Source organism: Telopea speciosissima, chromosome 5 (genome assembly GCF_018873765.1).
Source record: "Telopea speciosissima isolate NSW1024214 ecotype Mountain lineage chromosome 5, Tspe_v1, whole genome shotgun sequence".
Classification (NCBI taxonomy): Eukaryota; Viridiplantae; Streptophyta; class Magnoliopsida; order Proteales; family Proteaceae; genus Telopea; species Telopea speciosissima.
In genome coordinates this window covers 3948973-3972096 of record NC_057920.1, presented here as the reverse complement: position 1 = coordinate 3972096, position 23124 = coordinate 3948973, and the positions used below count along the sequence as shown (strand labels likewise).

Genomic DNA, 23124 nt, shown 5'->3' with positions numbered 1-23124 from the left:
GAGATGGCGATTTTTCCTTTCAACCACCCCATTTTGTTGGGGGGTATCAACACAGGCCACCTGATGAATAATGCCATGGTCAGAAAAAAAGGTTTCCAAACCACTATACATATACTCCCCACCTTTGTCAGAGCGGACAATTTGGATCCGAGTGTGAAATTGGGTAGACACTAACTCATAAAACTGTTTAAATGCAACATAGACATCACTCTTATGTTTCAAAAGGTAAACCCAAGTAACCTTAGAAAAATCATCAATGAAAGAAACAAAGTAGAGGAAGCCACGCAAAGAAGTAACAGGGGAAGGCCCCCAAACATCAGTATGGATAAGATGAAAAGGTGAAGTAGATCTATTACCATTAGATGCATAAATTGTTTTACAACTTTTGGCAAATAGACAAGGTTCACAATGAAAAACATGAGTGACAGGAAAAGAAGTAAATAAATGTGGCAACAGTTTCCTCATAACAGAAAAGGAAGGGTGCCCCAAACGACGATGCCAGAGCAAAATATCCTCCTGAGTACGTCCATCTTCTTGCCCACAAACATAAGACTGAGCTTGCACAACAGGGGAAGCACCAGTCTCCAAAACATACAAGCCATTAGCTTCACCACCACTGCCAATCACCCTCCTCGTCACCAAATCCTGAAAAAGACAATGGGTAGGAAAGAAGGTGACAAAGCAGTTCAAAGATTTAGTCAATTGGCTAACTGAAAGAAGGTTAGTGGCAAAGTTGGGAACATGAAAAACAGACTTCAAAGGTAAAAGTGGGGCGACCTGGATATCTCCCTTACCAGAAATAGAAGAGAAGGAACCATCAGCAATTTTTACCTTATCTTTCCCATAACAAACAGAATAGGAATTATACAGCTGAGACCTACCAGTCAAAGGAAGGACAGCACCATTACGGCTCTCATTATTTATGTTGATGACATTGTGGTCACAGGAAACAGTGAAACTGAGATCTCAAAGCTTAAGCTTTATTTGGCTCGGCAGTTTGAGATCAAAGATCTCGGTCTATTGAAGTATTTTCTGGGGATTGAGGTTTCACGATCCAAGCAAGGGATCAATGTTTGCTAAAGGAAGTTTGTTCTTGATCTACTTACAGAGACAGGCTACTTAGGATGCAAACCAATCTCCTCCCCTATTGAGCGAGAACCACAAACTAGGGGAAGATTGTGGTGAACCTCTTGTGGATGCTTGAAAAGTATCGAGGTTAGTAGGTAAGCTAATCTACCTCTCACTCACCCGGCCGACATCACCTATGTTGTTGGAGTGGTGAGTCGGTTTATCATGCACCCAGATGAGACATCTGATGCGATCTCGTTTAAGTCATGCCTTGGAAAAGGTCTTCTCTTCTCTAGGAATGGTCACTGAGAATTGAAGTATATACGAGATGCTGATTGGGCCGGGTCTATTTCTGATAGAAGATCCACCTCTGGATACTGTACCTTTGTCGGGGGAAATTTAGTCACCTGGAGAAGTCAGAAGCAACCTGTGGTAGCTAGGTCAAGTGCTGAAGCAGAGTTTAGAGCCATGGCTCATGGTGTGTGTGAAATCTCGTGGTTGAAGAAACTTGTCCAAGAATTAGGATTTGAGATGACTGAATCTATGAGTCTATATTGAGATAACAAGGCAGCCATTAGTATTGCTCACAACCCAATTCAACATGACAGGACAGAGCATGTTGAGGTTGACAGACACTTTATCAAGGAGAAGATAGACTCTAAGGCTATTTGTACTCCTTTTGTGAAAACAAATGAACAAGTGACAGATATCTTCACCAAAGGACTTGGCTCTAATCACTTTAGTTTTATGTTAGACAACCTGGGTATGTATGACATATACCACCCAGCTTGAGGGGGAGTGTTAAGAATAGTGAATAGTTGTATCAGGGGTATATATGTACATAACCCCTCTATTGTGTATTCTTTTTGTCATTTGTATGAGGCCAAGGGCCTATGTGTAATTACTTATTCTTTTCAATATAAACATGTTAGTCTCTTGTTTTGAGACATAACACACCAAACCAAAACCGTGGAGCACTCTCTATCTCTTTCTTCTCTTCTCCTTCTTCCACCCTAAAAGCTAACAAGTTTCTGGCCTATTCAGACCTTGGATTGGGTTCAGATTTTGAGGTCTCAATCCTCTCTAAAGACCCTCCACTTGACCAGGGCTTGAGACCCATCTAATCAGTCAATCTGCAGAAATACTAATTCTCTCTTCCTATTTTGTTGACTTTATACTTTCTAATTCTGTTTGTGAGTTTTCTACAGATCTGTCCATTGGATTATTCTCATCTTTGGAGCACTTGTTCAGCAGGACATTAACCTTACTCAACTTGATTTCCAGCCTCATCCTATTGCCTGATATTTAAGTTATTGATTCAGTTATCTTCTGCCCTTATGTTTTGTGTGTTAGTTCATTGTGATCCTGATTTTCTGTGTGAGCATTAGTGTTGTTCTCTTGCAGCCTAGCCCCCCTACATTACACTCAGAAGGATGAAACTAAGAGTTCAACCACTTCCACCCCCCAACCTTTTAGTGCTCGAGTTGTTTTGTGTAGAAGATAACCAAAAACTAACAAACTTCACTTTCTCCAACATAAGTAAGGGGCCAAGGGGGAACCTCGATGGGGCCTCTAGCAACTTTTGAAAATTCAAAATAACTCTTTCCTGACACTTCAACATCACTTTAAGTGTCTCATTAGGGTTTCACAATAACAAAAAATGTGAATATTGGCCCTGTTTTGGGCTATTGAAGCATTGATTTGAGTGACTTATAAAAAATTTTAGAATGCAATTGACCTTAACATCTAACTATACAAACATATCATAACTCGTAAGGCCTAAACCTATAACAAGTCTATAGCAGCATTTAAATCCTTTAAAAGCATAGGAGTTCAGCAACAACACTATTCACCATCATGCAAATCAGTCACATGCTTCAGATTCATTGATAAATATTCAGACATCTTGACAAATGATTATTAATTTTAATTGCATTTATTCTTAAAAAGTTGCGAAAGAATCAGCATAAGCTTAGCTCTTTAAAGCACATTTATTGTTAGTACAATGTTTGAAAGATGATAATCTTTCAATCAAATTATTGAAAAAAGGAAAAGATGTACAAGCATGATAATGTTTTTTTTTTTTTTGGATGAATAAAAAAATTCATTACCAAAGGGAGAGAAAAGGGGGGGGGGAAGGAAACATACAATCATAAGCCAATTACAAGGCCCTGCAAAAGAGAAGGGGAGGAACCCCAACCAACCACAACAACAACAGGCAAAGAGGGGGGGGGGGGGGGGTGGAACCGACAACCACAACAAAGCGACCTATACAGGGTCTAAAATCCAGCAACAGAGGGCATGATCTCTGATTTCCATACTTAACGACAAAATCTTCTCACTGCTGGGAAAGGAGTAGGCAATGTAGGGCCTTTTCTGGGATGGGGAGGGATGTTGGAGTCACACTGGCGGAAGACGTGAAGGGGGGGGGGGGAGGGTGTTGGGCTGGGAGGGATCAGAGAGAGAGGGAAGGGCGTTAGGGGGGTCAGTCCAAGGGCAGGGTGGGCCCAAAATTTGATGGGCCAAGGAGGAAGGGCAAGAAGTGGCTGGCCCAAAAAGGCCACCAGGATCAGGGGTTGGGTTCGACCCAAGAGGAGGGAGAAGGCCCAAAAGAATGTGGGCCAAGGAGGGAGGGTGAGATGGATAAGGCCCATAAAGGCAGTCAGGGGAGGGGATGATAGGAGAAGGGGTAGGGACAGACGTGGGGCCCACCAAAGCAGAAGGAAGGGGCAAAAGGGGGGAGAGAGGATCGAGGGAATAAAGGGGCTTTGAACCCCGAGTTGAAGAGTCAAGACTAGACGCCGAGAGATGGAGAGAGGAGGAGAAAGATGAGATAGGGCACTGACTAGGCATCAAACAGAGGGGAGGAGGATCGACTGTAGAGGGCAATGCCTTGGGAGGAGGAACGGCTGTAGAGGACAGCGCCTCAGGAGGAGGAATAGCAGCGCAATTGAAGGTGAGAGAGGCATCAGAGTTTTGCATGGAAGAAGACTGGTTGTAACCATTGGTTCGAGCATTGTCAATGACCAGAGGTTCGATGGAAAAGTTGTCAGACATCGCAGAACCAGTATTGTCCTTGACAGAACCCAAGGACAGAAAGCGGTTGTTACTGAAGGTTCCAGGACGACGGAACAACAGTCCAGAGGGGTTAGCTGGCTCATGCCCTCGAGACGAAGTAGAAGCCGAGGCCCGCTGACGTTCTTTCTTGCGCAACCGGCTGTGGCAGCAGCCACAGAGGGGGGGGGGATGGGTTAGTGGAAGGGAGAGTAGCGGTGGTGGGAGGAAGGGGAGGGCGTAGAGGGAAGTGATGGGGCCTTGAGAGCTAGGCACAAAATTACCAGCACAGGGGTTGGGTTGTAGAGGAGGGGAGGGGGGAAGGGAATCAGAAGCCAGGGCCGGAGGATGTGTGGGGTAAGAAGAGGAGTTTACAGGGCATTTACCAGAGGGGCGGCCGAATAACTTACAGGAGGTGCAGTGGGGCGGAAGCCAGTCAAAACAGACGGCTTGCCTGAAGGAGAATCCTTTGTCATCTTCAACCAAAATAGAGGAAGGGAGAGGGGAATCAGCAGAGAATTCAACGCATATCCTGGCAAAGGCCAGTCGATCTTGTAACTTTGTCCTCCCATCAGAGAAGAGAGGTTTGCCTAGAACTAATCCCACGATCTCAGCCCATCCTCGCACCAGAAATGCAGTGGAAGACCAGGCAGAGAGGCCCAGAGTGGGATGGAGCGAAGATCAAGACAATTGAGTTGGAGAAGATGGTTCCATTGTCGCAAAAGAATCGGTTTCCACCAAACCATCCAAGGGCCACATTCAAGAGCATGAACTTTATCTCCGACATCTGAGAACTTGAAGATGAAGATGCCATTGCCCAAAAGGTAAACTTCTAAACCTCCCTACAGTATCCATTGTTTAGAAAGAGAGGATTTGACAAAGGGGAAAGGAGGGAGGCTTCCTACGAAGTACCCAACAAGGCAGTTTTCCCACTACTTTTCCTCATTCACAAGGAGATCAAAATCATACCAGGCAACTTTAGAGGAGCCGGAAGTGAAAGGAGGCACGAAGTGAAGGGGGAGGCCCTCTTCCAAGGGAGATATAGGTTGACTAAAGAGGGAAGACCAGGCAAAGCTTCCCAGGGGAGGAGAAGGGGTAATGAGAGAGGTAGCAGAGGAGTTGGGAGGGGGACAAGGATCCTCGGGTGGTGGCGGCACCACTCCAAGGCGGTCGGACATGGGAGAGGATCAGAAATTCCTGTCTTTTGTTATCATCAAAACTTAGTTGTGAACACTCGGGAATGTATGATAATGTATTTAGTATAAAAAATTCCTGTCTTTTTTTTTGTGGATTGTAGGTTTTGCACTGATAATGTGTTTAGTATAAGTGCAAAACCTACAATCCGCCAAAAAAAAAAAAAAAAAAGGCTTCTCACTGTTGTTCCTTGGATAATCAGCATCCACTGGACATCCCTCAGGAAGCCCTCCATACCTTGACATAATTAGTCCTCTCCTAATAAAAACCCAAATACTCCCATAAAGTAATTTTCATAAATTCAATGTCTTTGGAGCAGAACCAAATCTAAACCATTTTTTTGACAGTCAATTTGAGCTGTCAACTGTGACAGGAAAATTATCCATCCCAAACCGACCAATCTCAGACACTGGAGACGAGTCCAAGATCACTTGAAAATTCTTATTGTCACATTCTTAAACAATAGTAAGTAACCCCAATCTTGACCAAAGTCCAGTTAAAATATGAAAAGAAACATAGAAATTTTTTACCAAGAGAAATCAACAACTGTTACATGACCTTACCCCAACTCACGACACCGCCACCCAAACTTCCTTGAACCGGTACAACACCCAATTAGTCATAATTGACTCCCAGCTATTGAAAACCAAACTGAAGTCCAACTCAGATATAGTGATGTTGACATAAACCAACCCCAATCCCGCAGACCCCGTAAAAGAAACTAACAGAACATAGTACAGGATATCACCAAGCCTTAAAATTCCAAAGAGGAAACTTCAAGAGTGAGATGGACACCCCACCCCCTTTGCTCTGGAGTTTTCCCCCATTGTCAGGAGTGAAAAAAGGGCGTACCAGTGCACGAGGCTCCCGCCACTGCAGGGTCTGGGGAGGATCATAATGTACACAGCCTTACCCCCGCTTCTTGGAGAGGCTGTTTCCCAACTCGAACCCGCGACCACTAGGTCGCAATGGAGCAACCTTACCGTTGCACTGAGGTCTGCCCTCTGTCGGGAGTGCCTCACTGAAATACTTTTCTAACTTCCTTAGATTGTTTAGCAGCTGATCTTTTGTCAGACCTTTCATAATAGCATGAACTTAAAATATGTTTTCCTTCAAGTAAAGAAGAAGATTAACCTTTTGTTGTTGTGGTGAGCTTATTGGCTTTCCCTTACTTTCCCAGAGTAAATATGCCTTCTGGTCTACCAAATCCTTTGGTATAGATAGATGAGAAGTAACAGACTCATTCTCATGTATCTCAATTCGAAAATTTTCTTGGTTCAGTTTCAACCTAGAAAACAAAGCCATATGACATTAGTGAAGGTCTAGAATGCTTGATTCAACGTCAATGTACAATAGTATATAGCTCAAGCAAAAGGATCAGCTAGAGGAAAAGGCCAACCATCTATCACGACTGCCATCTTTTAAAACAAATTCAATAGCGTGTATCTTAGGATCCCGCAGCTCAATGACGATCAAGTAGATGTCTCCACTCTGCAAATTAATGAAATATATAAATTTAGGAGACTTTTCCCTTTTGGATAGATAACTTTCATCAAAGAAGTGTATTGACAGGAACAGTCAGAAGGTCTTGTTTCAAGTTAAAAATAAAGTCCACAGAGCATGAAAAATGGGAAGGCAAACCCTCATAAAAGGTGTCTGCAGCGCAATCTGCTTATAGGTTTTTGTTCCACAAGGATGATCAGCCGGAATGACCCAGTTCCTGTAGGAGGATTCAAACACAAAAAATTCTTGTCATTGCAAATGAGATTGGAGATGATACCAAAATGAAAGGAAATTTTGGTGCAGTTCTGGCTTCACTTTTGCCCACGGTCAAGGCCACCCCAATGAAGAATCCATGTCCTTGAACAGTTCTTAAGTTGAAGTTCAACCCTTGAGTTGCATCCATTGGAAGACCCAAACACATAAACCTATAAGAATGAAGAGAACCCATATAAATAACTTAATCTTCTAAATATGTTTCCATCTTTTACTGTCAAAACTACTACCTGAAGCTGCATTCCCTCCTCAAGATTAAAATGCCAAACTTGAGGATGATTAGTAGACTTTGGGGTTGCCATCGTAACTGTTTAATGCCAAAACCCAGATGAAGCTCTTTCTGTTGCATTGCACATCTCATATATAACATGTAGCTCCTATTACGTGACTTCTTGAAGAATGCACATGCTCATTGAAGTAGAATCTAACAGCTGGTTCCATTAGGAAATCAAGTGTTCACATTTTGGTAGGAATCAAAATTTTCATCTGTGGGGTTCAAAGCTCATTACTTGGCATATCGTTCACCGGTTGATTTAGACAAGGTCTGCATGAGAAAAGACAAGTCAGTAAGGAATCTCTATTCATCAATGCATCAACCAAAGTACAATAATCTTATGAATTGAATTTCTTCCCTAGTTGCAAGTTGAATATTCATCAACATAAATACCCAAATTTCCTACGAGTGCTTTGGTGGAGGGGGGGGGGAGATAAGTAAGGTGGATGTTGATGGTTACCATTTTTTAACAGTTGTAATAGCCATTGTATAGCGTGTTCAATTCTTGGTTCTATAGTAGTCTTCACTCCATGAAAATTGAAACCCGGTTATCAGGTCAAATTTGCCGCCCCAATCTCATTGAATTTCCTTTGATGCATGAAATACAAATCGAACTCGCACAAAACTCATAGAAGCCTATTTTGAGATGGGTCACACTAACATAAATGACAATAATCAGTTTTTTCTATGGATGCTAGTGATTTGATACGTTAGAAAGTTTAAAATATTTGCATTGCCGTTAATCAGTTAGGAGATCCTAATGCTACCAAACACCAACCAAATAGCCAAGGAATAACAGTGTTTGTGACAGGGTAATGGTCATTAAGAGTTCACTTAGGACAGACAATTTCCACATATGATGTAACACATGATCAATTATTCAAGATTTTCTTCTTTTATTTTGGTGTGTGGATATATTCAAAGCCGTCAGAACAAAACATATTTAAAGTGCAACAAGGAATTGAAGATGTCTATATGAACTGGAGAATTCGAGAAGCTAATTAGGGTTCCTTACCATCGGTGAAAGGATAAACCACGTCAAAATCTGAAGTTGAAAACTAAAAACATCGAAATAGATTGCCCAACTAAAGTTTCCAAATAAAGAATTTTAGGAAGGGAAAAAGGCGCGTATCAGATGCTGCCTCCCCACGGAAGTTGAAAACAACGGGATTTATAAAGCTTTGCACTTTCCGACTCCGAGAGAATAAAGTGGAATCCGCCATTTTCGAAGATATCATAGTCGCAATGAGAGGTGCGATTCCTATCTTCCACTGAGAGAAAATTAAAGGCTCTGACGTTGCCATTAACGATAGAAAGGGCAGCTATAGCTTGATGTCGCATATGCGAAAGACAGCAGAGAGGATTTTAACTTTCTTCACTTTATCAGGGTTTCTCTTCGGCAATTGTAGGGTTTCGGAAGCTCTGCCGTGGAAACTGAAGTGAGCCTGTTTACCCAAAAAAAAGGGAAGTGAGCAATTTGATCCAAATCCAGAACGGAAAGGAACTCCATCTCGAACATATGAATCCACAGTGTAACTGTCATAACTGACGTGGACTTTGCCGAGCTGGTAGGGTTGTGAATCGGTTGGGCTGAACCGGTTTTGGTCTGATAATATAGACCAGACATAAACCAAACCGTTAAGCTCAAGCTTTGATTTCATTTGGTTTCGTCTATCAGGTTGGTTTATCGGATACCTCTATTTGTTATCTGTTCATTTCGGTTTTTCAAGTATCGGTTGGTGTAAAATACCCAACTTATTTTCTAGGGAAATAGAATGCCACATGGTCGTGCAGCGCATGCCGCCCTTGCGCCCAAATATAGGGGCATGTGAATGGGACATTTTTTTTGGGGGGGGATGTTAATAGAATAAGATAAAAATCACTCAAGGGAATCAAAAGATAAGAGTATTTTTTTTTTTTGAATTATAAGATGTTCTAGGATCCAATTCTGCAATCATAGGAATCTGCAAAGGTGATGCCCGCTATTGGAAAAGTAAAAACTAAGCCTGTGGAGTAAGAGGAGATAGAGAGGGACAACGAGGGATCAGGCTCCTCTCTAGCGAGCACCCAGCCTAGGGAGTGTTAGTGAGCATCCACCGGCTGGGCTGGCATGATCCGCACCCAAGGACAAATGTAAAAAGTAGGAATACATAGAAGGAGATACTATTTTGAGTAGTTTTGTAACACTCATTCTTAGTTTGGGTAATCTAGTTAAACAAAAGATTGGGTGGATAATTTGATTAACTGAAACACAATCTTGATTAATTTTGTAATCTTCTCTAGAATTTATTTCAATAATAGTTGATATTTGTTGAATGACAATATAGAGAGTGTACATCAAACATTTTAGTCGGTGACATTCTTATTATTAGAACAGATGCAACTGCAAAAAAAGCCACCACGCCTGTCACATTTTCCCTGAATAATTTTGCCGCAAAACGTGTTGCATTTGGCAATAAATTTTTATTTTTATTTTTTTATAAAATTTTTTTATTAACGATGGAATAGAGTTCCAGAAGAGTCAGCATACAAATAAAGAAAGATACAACGGGGCGGGGCCTCCAACCATAAATTTGAAACTTGAGTGGTTGCACCTAAAGTAGCTAAACGATCAACTACATAATTGCCTTCTCTTAAGGTGTTCTTGAAGACGATGGCAGTGAAGCTTGAGGCGAGAAGACGACAGTCCTTTATAATCGGAACAATTCTCCAAGGAATCAAGAGAGAAGCATTGCCAAGAATGTTCATAACCAAAAGGACTTTCTTTTTGCAAGCACTTTCATTGTCCTCTCCAATCATATTTCCTGTAATATATGCAGACAAGGATCAAATATAACGGTCCTATTGCAAGCACTTTCGCTGCCCTGTCCAATCATATTTCCTGTAACATGTACAGACAAGACTCAATATATGCTAAAAGGAAGACTTTAAGAAGGGAAAAAAAAAAAAAGATAGTAGTGGGAAAAAGATCTCTATTTGGTGGTGTTTCCTATGCCACAAAGTATGGACCATTGTGTGAGGCCGCTTGGGTATCTATCTAGGAGGTAGAGGCGTTATCTCATGGTGCCCTGTGAGAAGGCGTAGAAAACACCACCAAGTATATAATTGACTGATTTGACTAATTCTGACCAATTTATTTCGAAATTAAAAGTGATTGATTCAATCCTCGATTCCGATTTTCATAACCTGACCATCAAGAAGAAAAATTAAAAGAAGTGAATGAAAGATTGATTACCTTCAACAAAGAGAAGAAAAAGAACAATGATGCAGGGGAGGGACGAAGAGAGAACCTCATGCTTCTAGCCTTGGGTATTACTTAGGTAGTAATGTGATGTTTGTGAATAAGATTTACTTGTTATTTGTAAAAGATGGCTTTATATATGGAATTTCATTCCCAAAATGATTTAAAGGACCAGATTTGCTATATTTGATTGGATCGGTCTAATCGTATGTACGTGTGAATGCAAAGATTGAATTCCAGATCATTGAGATTTCAGATTTGAGTTTGTGATATGGATGGAATTGAGAGGGAAGAAAGTGTCCAATTCAAAATCTTACAGATGCTTGATAAACTTTGAAATCATGGATATAAACAAATCCCTAAATGAGTGCTCATTATATTACATGGATAAATTTAGATATGAGTTCAATTGGTCGGTTTGGTCTAGTATTGATCGGGGTTGAATCGGTTTTTTGGCTTATTATTGGGGCTAACAAAAAACCAAACAAATAAGGAAATTCTGGTTTGGGTTTCAGTCCGGTTTTGTCTGATTTCTTAAATCTTTTTGTAATCTGTTTTGGCTGAAACTCTTAGATAGATTGTAATAAGATGAGAGATTAAATAAAAGTTATATTATTTGGGTAAAGTGCTTTAGTCCCATATCGAAAAACTACAAGAGTTATAAATGGTATTTATTATATTACCTTCTTTATCTAGAGTTAAATTGAAAAAGGGAGACAATCTACGGTGTATATACGAGAACGACGTAGCCATTCGAGCACGCACGTGTGGCGTGGGCAATGGACTGTAGAAGCAGTGTTCAGAAGAGGTGCTTCACTTCTATTTTTGTAGTGTTCAAACCAATTATCTCTCTCTCTTACAATTGTTTCTCAGAGAAATTCTCTATTTCGTTTTTATTGTTTTGTTGAGTCTTGAAGGTGTAATTTGACGTGTGGGGGAAAATATCTTCTTTAAGATAGCGAGTACGCGTTCAAAACAGATTACATTTTTCTTCATGATTTGGTTTTTTCCATCAGAAACTATGTTGATTTTTACATGTATACATATCAATAGGAAAATCCATTTTTGGGGGGGTTTTCAGTTTCTTATCGAGTTCTTATGGTCTCGAATTTTTTTTTCAACTTCGGTCCACTTTTTTTATTTCGGTTTCTACTGGTCCCATAAACACTACTCGAAACCAATAATTTAAGGGTTTCGTTTGATTCAATCCAGGTTGAACCTTTCAATTTTGATCGATTTAACTGTTTCGGGCTGAACTTTGACTCCCATTTCAGTACTAACTTTGCAATACTTACTATGTGGAACTTCATTTATTCCTATCCCAAAATGTTTTGGAAAATCAGATTTCCAGTATTTGATTGGATTGGCCTAGTCCTAAAATATGGTAACTTTGGATTGTAAACAATTTGCTCTCTATATTTCATGGCCACATTTAGTTTATGAGCTGTACCCGTTTCAGCAAAGATTTTGCAATACCTAAAATATGGAAATTCATTTATTCTTCTCCCAAATGGATTAGAAAATCAGATTTTCCTTATTTGCTTGGCCTGATTTTATATGATTTCGAAATCAAATCCGAAATTAAAATCAAAATCATAATGGGAGTTAAAATCAAAATCCCTTATTTGCTTGAGCTAATCCTTGACGATTCCTTAACAATTCCAGCCCTAAGGGGTTAGATCTTAACTCTCATGACCTCGAGTCTAAAGAATTATACTTTACCAAAAAATAGTCTTAAGAATTATATAATATATAAGGTTAGGATGTGCATTTGTTTCGGTTCCACCGATTCCTAATCGATAGATCAACCAATAAGTTATTGGGTGGATCGGTTCCTAGTGGGTTGATTCCAATTCGATCCCTAGTTGTAGTCCAAAATTAACACCCTTATAGGGAAAAATCAATACTGCACCAAATTCTACATCATGAAGAAATCAGACAAATATACACTGGTAAAAATTTGATTCGTACTTGTATCTGTTTAGGAGAATCCATATTCAATAATTAGGTTTAATGAAACTATCCAATTTTATTCGAAAGCTAATCGAAGTGAATCAATCCTGGCTTGCCTTGGCTTGGAACAACCCCGGAATCGATATATTAATGTCATCTAAGGATTTTTCATAAAAGGATCAAACAAACGAAATCAACCAGAATCAGGATCAATCGCCACCAATTTCGAACCGATACCGATTCTTGAAACCATGTTCCACAACTATCAGATCTCATCTAAATTCCTTAAAAATAAAAATAAAAAATGGAAAACTGAAGGTTGCTTAATAAAGCTTCTATTATTATAAATCTCTCTCTTTGAGTTTGGAACAGAATTTATTCAATAATAGTTGATATTTGGCGAACAGAAATATAGAGAGGTTGAGAGGCTGAGAGGGTAAATTAATAAAGCTTTTAAGCCTTTTAATCGGTGACATTCTTAGTATCGAGACAGATGCAAAGGCACATACGGTGGCGATATCCGCTACATCTCCCAAACGCGTATTCATCACCAGTTTTGTCGACGCAAAACGTGTTGCATTTGTCATTATCGCAAGGATCCATTACAGTGACCGAAGAGCAATCCCTTCTGCTGCCCTCTCCAATCATGTTCCCTAAAACGCATCAAGGCAAGCATCAATATAGGATTGAGCTCCTCTCTAGGGTGCCCGACGCCCAGGGGGCATTCTACTGTAGGGCTGTGTCGCACACATCTCAATGATTGACTGGGTACACGCCAAGATGTCCCATCGGCATAGGTCTCCCAAGAGAGAAGCCGAATCCCTCAATATATACTAAAAGAAAAACTTAAAGAGAACAAAAGATATTGAAAACTAATGTTTCAAAAAATCAGAATCGAATCAGTGATCCATCCACCCGACTCAGCTCCAGTCAATTTAGATCGGAATCAGAATTTTCGGAATTAATCTCTGATTTTGAATTCGTAACCCCATAGAAGATCAATACAGAGATAAATTAAAAAGAGTGAATGAAAGATTATTTACCTTCAGAGAAAAGAAGGAGAAGAACAAGGATGCAAGGAAGGGACAAAGAGAACTTCATGCTTCTAATCTTTAGGTATTACTCGCGTAGTAATGTGATTTATGTGAATACAATTTTCTTGTTATTTATAATAAAACTATTCTCTTTACATATGGAAATTATTTACATACCAAAAGGGTTAGTTGGGAATGCAAAAGATTGAGTTATGAGCTGTAAGGGTGTTAATTGGTCCGTTTGGTCTAGTATCGATCGAGTTGAATTGGTTTTGGTTTATTATGGGTTAACCAAAACCAAGCAGTTTCAGTTTTGGTCTGATTTCTTAATCTTTTTTTGTAATCGGGTTTGGTTCAGTATCTACATTGTGAATACAATAAACTTAAATACAGAATTCTAAATTAATGGGAATATTCTACTTTTTGGGTTTCCGGTTTCTTAATGGGTTCATATCGGTTTAGTCTAGATTTTTTATTGCATTAAGCCAACTGTTCTGTTTCGATCAGTCAAGTTTGGTTTCAGTTTCTACCGGTTTTATAAAACCTCCTTGACTGGTTCCATAAAACCTCAATTCATAATCAAATCGTTAAGAGTTTGGTTTAATTCAATCGGAGCTGAACCTGTCGATATCTGTTGGAGAATCAAATTTGCCATATTTGATAGGATCAGCCAGTAACTCGGATTGGAAATGCCATGTACAGTTACAGTAAATTTAGAGGACTGCCAACTTACCATATTGTATGGCCACAAGATAGGCAGTTCTAGAGACAATTATACTATTTAGTTCCCGGTCTAGAAAGGAAATCTTAATTTGCTAGCTGGTGGAGGGACTACATGACTAAATAGTGATCTCTTACACTATATATTTATATGAATATAGGGTCAAGCTCAACCTGATGCCTCAGCCTATGCCCGTTCGGACCCTATACTAGGCCTGGAAATCTAAACCTTGGCCCAATTTACGAGCTGCCCAACCCAGATCTGTTAGGATCAGAACAGGCTCAGACTCACCGGACCAAACTTCTTCCGCTTATTACAATTCCATGAAATCGAATCAACGGTAAAAAAGAATCTACACATTACAACCAATGAGGAGTTGGAAAACGGTATCTATATGAGGCTTACTTTTTTTGGTAATGATATGAGGCTTACTTGGGACCAACATGGTTAAAATAAGAGAGACATATCAGTGTAGGTTCCACTCTTTATTATCCGAGGAGGGTATAAAGAAATTCCTTAAGATTAAATAGCATTGAATAAGTTTTTTTTTTTGGTACGACATTGAATAAGTTCAACGTGGAACAAATTTGTCCAAACTTAAAATAATTATTCAAGAATAGGATTATTAAGATCATGGTTTTAGTGCACGGTATTGGAACGGGTATCGGTTAACTAGAAAATTGATATGGTATCGGATCAGTATCGACAAGGATTGACTGTATTGAACAAATATTCCCTTTATCCTCCTTTAAAAATACGTTTTTGTACGATTTACCCCTTGTCCATACTGTGTCACCGATACAATATCGGGATCAATAAGATGCAAAACCGATACAAATCGGCATATCAGGCAATCCAATACCAATACTTAGAACCATGATTAAGATGCCAAATGTCGATAATTTGTTGAGACTGTTAGGGTTTATTTGGGAAACGTTTCTATTCTGAAAAAATACTATTTCTGAAGGATTTTCTTTATATTCACTTACTTATTCAAGGTTTCTCATCTCTGGGCTGTGCAAGGTTTTTCTTTATTAGGTTCATATACTTAATTTTTTTTTTTTCTTTAGAATACTTTGTTGAAAATATATTGACAGATAATGTGTTTAGAGTAGCAATTGGGAAGGCAAAATGATCACATCAGATTGCTTTGAAGGTGAGCTGTAACCCAAATATGCAAGTAAATATACAGAGAATAAGATTACTACATTGTCCTTGTACAAATTCGTTTATACTATTCACATATAATAAACAGTGGGGAGAGGGTTCTCTACACTCCCTTAATGCAGTTTTGAGCGAATGAGGGAACCCCCTTTGTAATCTAAGTCTTTGACAATAAGGGGAGGATCAGTTATGACATGTCACCATCTCATATGAAAAGTGATATGAGAGGGGGTGTGCGATTTTATTTTTGAGCTGAAATTGTGCAAATCTTTTTCCTAGCCCTCATTGTTTTTTTTTTTTTGGGGTAAGTCCCTCATTGGTTGTATTGTGTGGATTATTTCTTACATTGCCTGTGTAGGGAACCCTCTCTAAAAAATTGGTTTTTAGAAATTATCCAAATTCGTTTGAAAGCTAATACGAATAGAAATAGTGTTACATTGATGAAATTGGGATCAAAATTAGTCCAAACCTTGGTATGAAATAACCACGTACAAAATCAGTATATTAATGCCATGTAATGTTTTTCTGTTCAAGGATCAAACGAACCGAATCAAACAAAATCGGGTTTAGCCTCTATCGATTCTGATCTGATCCGATCCCAATTCTTAAAAAAATTTGAAGTTGCTTACGCCTCTCTCTCTCTCTCTCTCTCACACACACACACACACACACACAGCCTTGCCTGCAATAGAATTTATTCAATAAAGATAATAGGGAAGCAGTTTTCAGTACGGACTCCCAAGTGTCTATCTCTGTCCTCCTTAAAATAAGAGGGCAGAGGAGGTGTCTTTTCACATAGGGAGGAGAGAGATAGACTCATGGGAGTGCTGGCGTAGGCCACACTCCCCGACAGAGAACTTTTTCCCAAGATAATAATAGTTGATATTTGCCAGAAGGCAATATAGAGAGGATACATCAAACATTATTTATTCAATAAACATAATAATAGTTGATATTAGTTGATATTTGCCAAACGGCAATATAGAGAGGGTACATCAAACATTTTAATTGATGACACTATTAGGAATTTTAGCTGGACTGGGACAATTGCAAACGCAATCCTGGCCCTGGGGATTCCCCCTATTCTCGCAATACCCATCTGCGTGTCTACCAAAATTCTCCTTGGTGCAAAAGGCGGTGCATTTCTTTGCGGTGCATGAACTCATTATGGCGCCCGAAAAGCAACCTTGTTGGCCCTCTCCAATAATGTTACCTATAACATATGAAGAAAAGGCTCAATATAAACTAAAAAGAAAGATTTTAAGAAGAGAAAAAGAAGATGATTGAAAATTAGTATTTCAAAATCGGAATCGAATCGGTCAAATCTGTTAGAATCAAAATTGAATACTTGAATCTCCGATTTTGATTTACATAATTTTGTTGAAGATCATTGAAAAGAAGAATTGAAAAGAATGAATGAAAAATTGTTTACCTTCAGAGAAGAGAAGTAAAAGAACAAGGATGCAAGGAAGGGACAAAGAGAGCTTCATGGTTCTAATCTTAAGGTATTACTTGCGTGGTAATGTGATGCATGTGAAGACGTTTTGCTTGTTATTTATAATAAAACTACACCCTTTATATATGGAAATTTATTTATTTCACAAAAGGATTTGGACGATCAAACTTGCTGGACCGATATAGTTGCAAAACTGCATAAACAATTATAGTAAATACCCGTATGTGTGAATGCAAAATCAGTTTTTCCCTTTTTTCACACTAAAAATTAGGAAAGAAATTAACCTCCATGGTATTTTGATTGATTTATTTCCTTATTTTGGTTTATTTTGTTTAACTGTTCGATCCCCCTTGATGTATTTCCTTATTTTTTTTGCCCTTTTGCAAATTTCAGAAAAAGAAGTTAATAAGATATACGGCTGTGAGTAATAAAATTCAAATGCTTGGTTAATTGATTTTTTTTTTTTTTTTTTTGAAACAGAACGACTGAGCTTGATTATCAAGAATAGGCTATATCCAAGAAATTACCCCCATGGTATTTTGATTGATTTATTTCCTTATTTTGTTTGACTGTTCGGTCCCCCCTTGATTTATTTCCTTGTTTTGATTTATTTGTTTGGGTCCCCCTTGATTTTTTTCCCCCTTTTTTCAAACTAAAATTTAAGACAAAAATTACAGCCCTTAGAATTTTGATGTATTTCCTTGCTTTCTTTTGATTTAGTTGTTTGAGTCCTCCCCTTGATTAGCTTGACGGGCTTATGAGCTGCATGGGAGTCAATTGGTCGGTTCGATCTGGTATCAACCGGCCTGAATTGGTTTCGTTGTGTTATACGTTAACCAAAAACCAAATAGTTAAAGAAGTTTCGTTTTGGCCGGTTTCAGTTTTGGTCCAATTTCTTAATCTCCTTTTGTAATTGGGTTTGGTTTGATCTGTTTTGATTTTTTATGTATGCATAAAGAAATCAATTTGAATATTCTACTTTTTTGGGTTTTCGATTTCTCTAATCTCGATTTTTTATCGCATTCAACCTGATTTTAGTTCTACCAGTTCCATAAAACCTCAATTCAAAACTAAATAGTTAAAAGTTTGGTTCAATTCGATCTGGACTGAACCTGTCGATATTGGTTGGAGAATTAGATTCACCATATTTGATTGGATACGCCTAGTCCTAATATTGGTAACTTCGGTTGGACATGCCATGAGAAATTAAGGTAACTACCAACTTACCATAGTGTATGGCCACAAGATAGGCAGTTCTAGATACAATTATACTATTTAGTTCTCGGTCTAGAAAGGAAATCTTAATTTGCTAGCTGGTGCAGGGACTACATGACTAAATAACGATCTCTTACGCTATATATTTATGAATATAAAGTGAAGTTCAACCAAATCCCTCAACCTATGCCCGTTCGGACTCTATACCAGGATTAGAAATCTCAACCCTAGCCCAACTTATGAGCTACCCAACCCAGACCTATCAGGATCAAAACAGGCTCAGACTCGTCGGACCAAACTTCTTCCAGTTATTACAATTCCATGAAATCAAATCAGCGGTAAAAAGGAATCTGAACACTACAACCAATGAAGAGTTGGAAAACAATATCTATATGAGGCTTACTTGGGACCCACATGATTAAAATAAGAAAGAAATATCAGTGTAGGTTCCACTATTTATTATCCTAGGAGGGTATAAAGAAATTCCCTAAGATTAAATAGCATTGAATAAGTTTTTTTATTTTTTTTTTCTATTTTTTGGTACGACATTGAATAAGTTCAAAGTGGAACAAATTTATCCAAGCTTAAAATAGGATATGTTAAAAATCAGATCATCCCGGGAAGAGGTTTATTAAGATCATGGTTTTAGTGCATGGTATCGGAACGGGTATTGGTCAACTCGGAGATTGATATGGTATCGGATCAGTATCGACAAGGATCGGTTGTATCGGACAAATTTGCCCTTTATCTTTCTTTAAAAATAGATTTTTTGTCCGATTTACCCCTTGTCCATATCGTGTCACCACTACAGTATCGACAAAGTATCGGGATCAATAAAATGTAAAACCGATACAAATCGCCATATCGGGCAATCCAATACGATACCCCTTAGAACCATGATTAAGATACCAAATGTCGATAATTTATTGAGACCGGTTTATTTGGGTAACGTTTCTATTCTAAAAAAATACTATTTCTGAAGGATTTTCTTTATTAGGTTCATATACTTGAATTTTTTTTTTTAGAATACTTTGTTGAAAATATTTTGCTAGATAATGTGTTTAGAGTAGCAATTGGGAAGGCAAAATGATCACATCAGATTGCTTTGAAGGTGAGCTGCAACCCAAAGATTGCTACACCGTTCTTGTACAGATTCGTTTATACCATTCACATATAATAAACAGTGGGGAGGGTTCTCTACACTCCCTGCATGCTGTTTCGAACAAATGAGGGAATCCCCTTTGTAATCTAAATCTTTGACAATAAAGGGAGGGTCATTTATGACATGTCACCACCTCATATGAAAAGTGATATGCGAGGGGGTTTGCAATTTTATTTTCGAACTGAAATTGTGCAAATCTTTTTCCTAGCCCTCATTGTTTTTTTTTTTTTTTTTTGGGTAAGTCCCTCATTGGTTATATTGTGTAGATTCCTTCTTACATTGCCCTTGTAGGGAACCCTCTCTAAAAAATTGGATTTCAGAAACTATCCAAACTCATTTGAAAGCTAATGCGAATAGAAATAGTGTTACATTGATTTGAATTCTCAATTGAAAACACGAAATTGGGATCAAAATTAGTCCTGATCTTCGTTTGAATTTTGAAACAATCACAGAATCAGTATATTAATGCCATCTAAGGTTTTTCCATTCAAAGATCAAACGAACCAAATCAAACAAAATCGGGATTGACCTCTACTGATTCCAATCTGATCCGATCCCGATTCTTGAAAAAAATTGAAGTTGCTTACCCCTCTCTCTCTCTCTCTCACACACACACACACATCCTGCAATAGAATTTATTCAATAAAGATAATGATAGTTGGTATTTGCCAAACGGCAATATAGAGAGGGTACATCAGACATTTTAATTGATGACACTATTAGGATTTTTAGGTGGACTGGGACAGCTGCAAACGCAATCCAGGCCCTGCGGATTCCCCCTATCTTCGCAATGCCCATCTGCGTGTCTACCAAAATTCTCCTTGGTGCAAAAGGCGGTGCATTTCTGTGCGGTGCATGAAGTCATTATGGCGCCCGAAAAGCAACCTTGTTGGCCCTCGCCAATAATATTACCTGTAACATATAAAGAAAAGGCTCAATATAAACTAAAAAGAAAGATTTTAAGAAGAGAAAAAGAAGATGATTGAAAACTAGTGTTTCAAAAATCGGAATTGAATCGGTCAAATCTGTTAGAATCGAATTCCCGATTTTGATTTTACATAATTTTGTTGAAGATCATTAAAAAGTAAAATTGAAAAGAATGAATGATACATTGTTTACCTTCAGAGAAGAGAAGTAGAAGAACAAGGATGCAAGGAAGGGACAAAGAGAGCTTCATACTTCTAATCTTAATGTATTACTTGCGTAGTAATGTGATACATGTGAAGACGTTTTGCTTGTTATTTATAATAAAACTACACCATTTACATATGGAAATTTATTTACTTCCCAAAAGGGTTTGGACGATCAAAGTGGCTGGATCGATATAGTCTCAATATATGGTAACTTAGTTGGAATTGCATAAACAATTACAGTAAATACACGTATGTGTGAATGCAATATCATTTTTCCCCTTCTTTTAAACTAAAAATTAGGAAAGAAATTACCCCCATAGTATTTTGATTGATTTATTTCCTTATTTTGTTTAACTGTTCAGTCTCCCCTTGATTTATTTGTTTGGGTCCCCCTTGATGTCTTTCCTTTTTTTTTTTAATTCCCATTTGCATATTTCAAGAAAAGAAATTATTGAGATATGTCAATAATAAAAATTGATCTTTTTTTTCCTGTTTTTTCAAACTAAAATTTAAGACAAAAATTACCTCCCTTAGAATTTTGATGTATTTCCTTGCTTTCTTTTGATTTAGTTGTTTGAGTCTTCCCCTTGATTAGCTTGATGGGCTTATGAGCTGCATGGGAGTCAATTGGTCGGTTCGGTCTAGTATCAATCGTCCCGAATTAGTTTCGTTGTATTATAGGTTAACCAAAAACCAAATAGTTAAAGAATTTTCGTTTTGGCCAGTTTCAGTTTTGGTCAAATTTCTTAATCTTCTAATCGGGTTTGGTTTGATCTGTTTCGATTTTACATGTATGCATAAGGAAATCAATGTAAATATTCTACTTTTTAGGGTTTCAGGTTCTCTAATCTCAATTTTTTATCGCATTCAACCTGATTTCAATTCTACCGGTTCCATAAAACCTCAATTCAAAACTAAATCGTTAAAAGTTTGGTTCAATTCGATCTGGCCTGAACTTGTCGATATCGGTTGGAGAATTAGATTCCCCATATTTGATTGGATACACATAGTCCTAATATTGGTAACTTGGGTTGGCATCATGGATATTTTGTTATGTATCCAGCTGTTCTGATGGTTGTGTCCACAATTTTTCTTTTTTTCTGGGCTTGCCCAAAACCTTGCTGATGCTTACGTCAGCTCCGATTCCCTTGCTACAGTTCTACTCGGCACATATGGGGACCCCTTTATTGGCACATATGTGCATGCGCTTAAACCAAGTTGTGTTTACCCGGGTTAATTTCCACTCCTTGGTTTTGGATATCGTATATATAAACCTCATTTATCATGTTATCTATCATTGTTATGTATTTTGTTTTCCTGTATTTGGCGTTGGGCTCGCATGAATGAATAGTCTTGGTTTCTACCCGAACTAAAAAAAGATAGACAGTTCTAGATTCAATTATACTAATTAGTTTTTAGTGTAGAAAGGAAATTTTAATATTTAATTGAATCTTCTTAATGAAAGGGAAATCCGATATTAATTAATAAGGAAACAATCCTAATTATAATTGAGGTAAACAAATAAAAAGGAAAGATATATGATAATCAACATGCAATAAAAAAATCCTATTCAAGTATTCGAAGAACCCATTATGAGCTGTGAAGTTCTATTTACTATTATAATAAATAATTCTAATAAGGAAAGAACGATTAATAGTTAGACTTGCTTCATATAGAGCCTGATTCATGGAAATTTAAGAGATTATGAAGCTGCAAGAGAGAAAACTTATCTGTAGGATGATTGGAAATGATCTCATCGATGCTCTTATCCCTTTAATCCTACATATAGTAGTATTATTACGTGTTTGGATAAGGGTAGCAATGAGAGATATTATTATGTGCTTATTTGTTATTCGTTATTACGTAGTTATTGATGCAGTTAATTTATTAATCATGGGAAGTTATTATTAGACGATAATAGTGGAGGAGAAGATATAGGGAGAAGTGGTAGAGTTACGTAATTATTTGTATACTTAAATATAAAAGTATTGGATGAATGAAGGGACTTTTGGAAAATTAAAACTAATCGGACTTTTGAAAAATTAAAACTAATCTTAGGTTTATCTTGAGAGAGGCCAACTACCTCCCAACAAGTCAGACGCCATTGCTTCGGCTGTAAAACATATTTTCTCTCTCTTCCTATTATTTCACTATTTTATTTTATTTTATTTTTATATATATATTTTTTTGGAGACATGAGGGGTATCCGACTTTAGGCCGACAAAATCCCCCTTGGGCTCGTACAAGACCCCCACGCCACGCACGAATCGGGAGCTTCTGAACCCTAGTGAGCCTCAGGCGGGTGGCCCCAAGACATTATGCAGCGGCGAAGGATTAATTTTTACTTTGCATGTGACAAGTATTAAGTTACGTACAATAGTCCCACATCGGTCCCATAAAAGGGTGGATGTGGGCAAATATAATATTGGGTTCCCTTCCCTTTTAGACCAGTTTATGAGGGTGAGTTCTTCCAATCGTATCATTTTAACAGAGCCTGATCGTGAGGGATTATTATCCAGGAATTGGAGAGGATAATTTTCCGATCGTGAGTGCTGTGCTGACAAGGAGAGGCAGAGCCTAAGTTACCTTAAACCAGCCAATGCCAACCACATACATTTGAGAGCCTTCATGTACAACTTCTTACAGCATTCTTCGCTGCCCAACTGGTGAGTGTGAGGG

At 38.2% G+C, this 23124-nt stretch overlaps 1 protein-coding gene across 4 annotated transcripts in view; it reads right to left on the bottom strand.

Annotated features, from left to right (window-relative positions):
• The window catches only part of LOC122660975 (alpha-glucan water dikinase 2), a 41131-nt gene extending 33488 nt beyond the window's left edge, over window positions 1-7643 (bottom strand). For 3 of the 4 annotated variants that reach the window (XM_043856245.1, XM_043856246.1, XM_043856244.1), the window contains exons 1-5: window positions 7323-7642; window positions 7135-7244; window positions 6958-7036; window positions 6716-6807; window positions 6451-6604 (exon numbers count right to left, since the gene is read on the bottom strand). In XM_043856245.1, the coding sequence (XP_043712180.1) occupies window positions 6451-6604; window positions 6716-6807; window positions 6958-7036; window positions 7135-7244; window positions 7323-7394 (507 nt within the window). In that variant the 5' untranslated portion in view covers window positions 7395-7642. Of the gene's footprint in view, window positions 1-6450; window positions 6605-6715; window positions 6808-6957; window positions 7037-7134; window positions 7245-7322 lie in introns of all 4 variants that reach the window. The other variant, XM_043856247.1, reaches the window with a different exon arrangement.
• Window positions 7644-23124: the final 15481 nt, after the last annotated feature.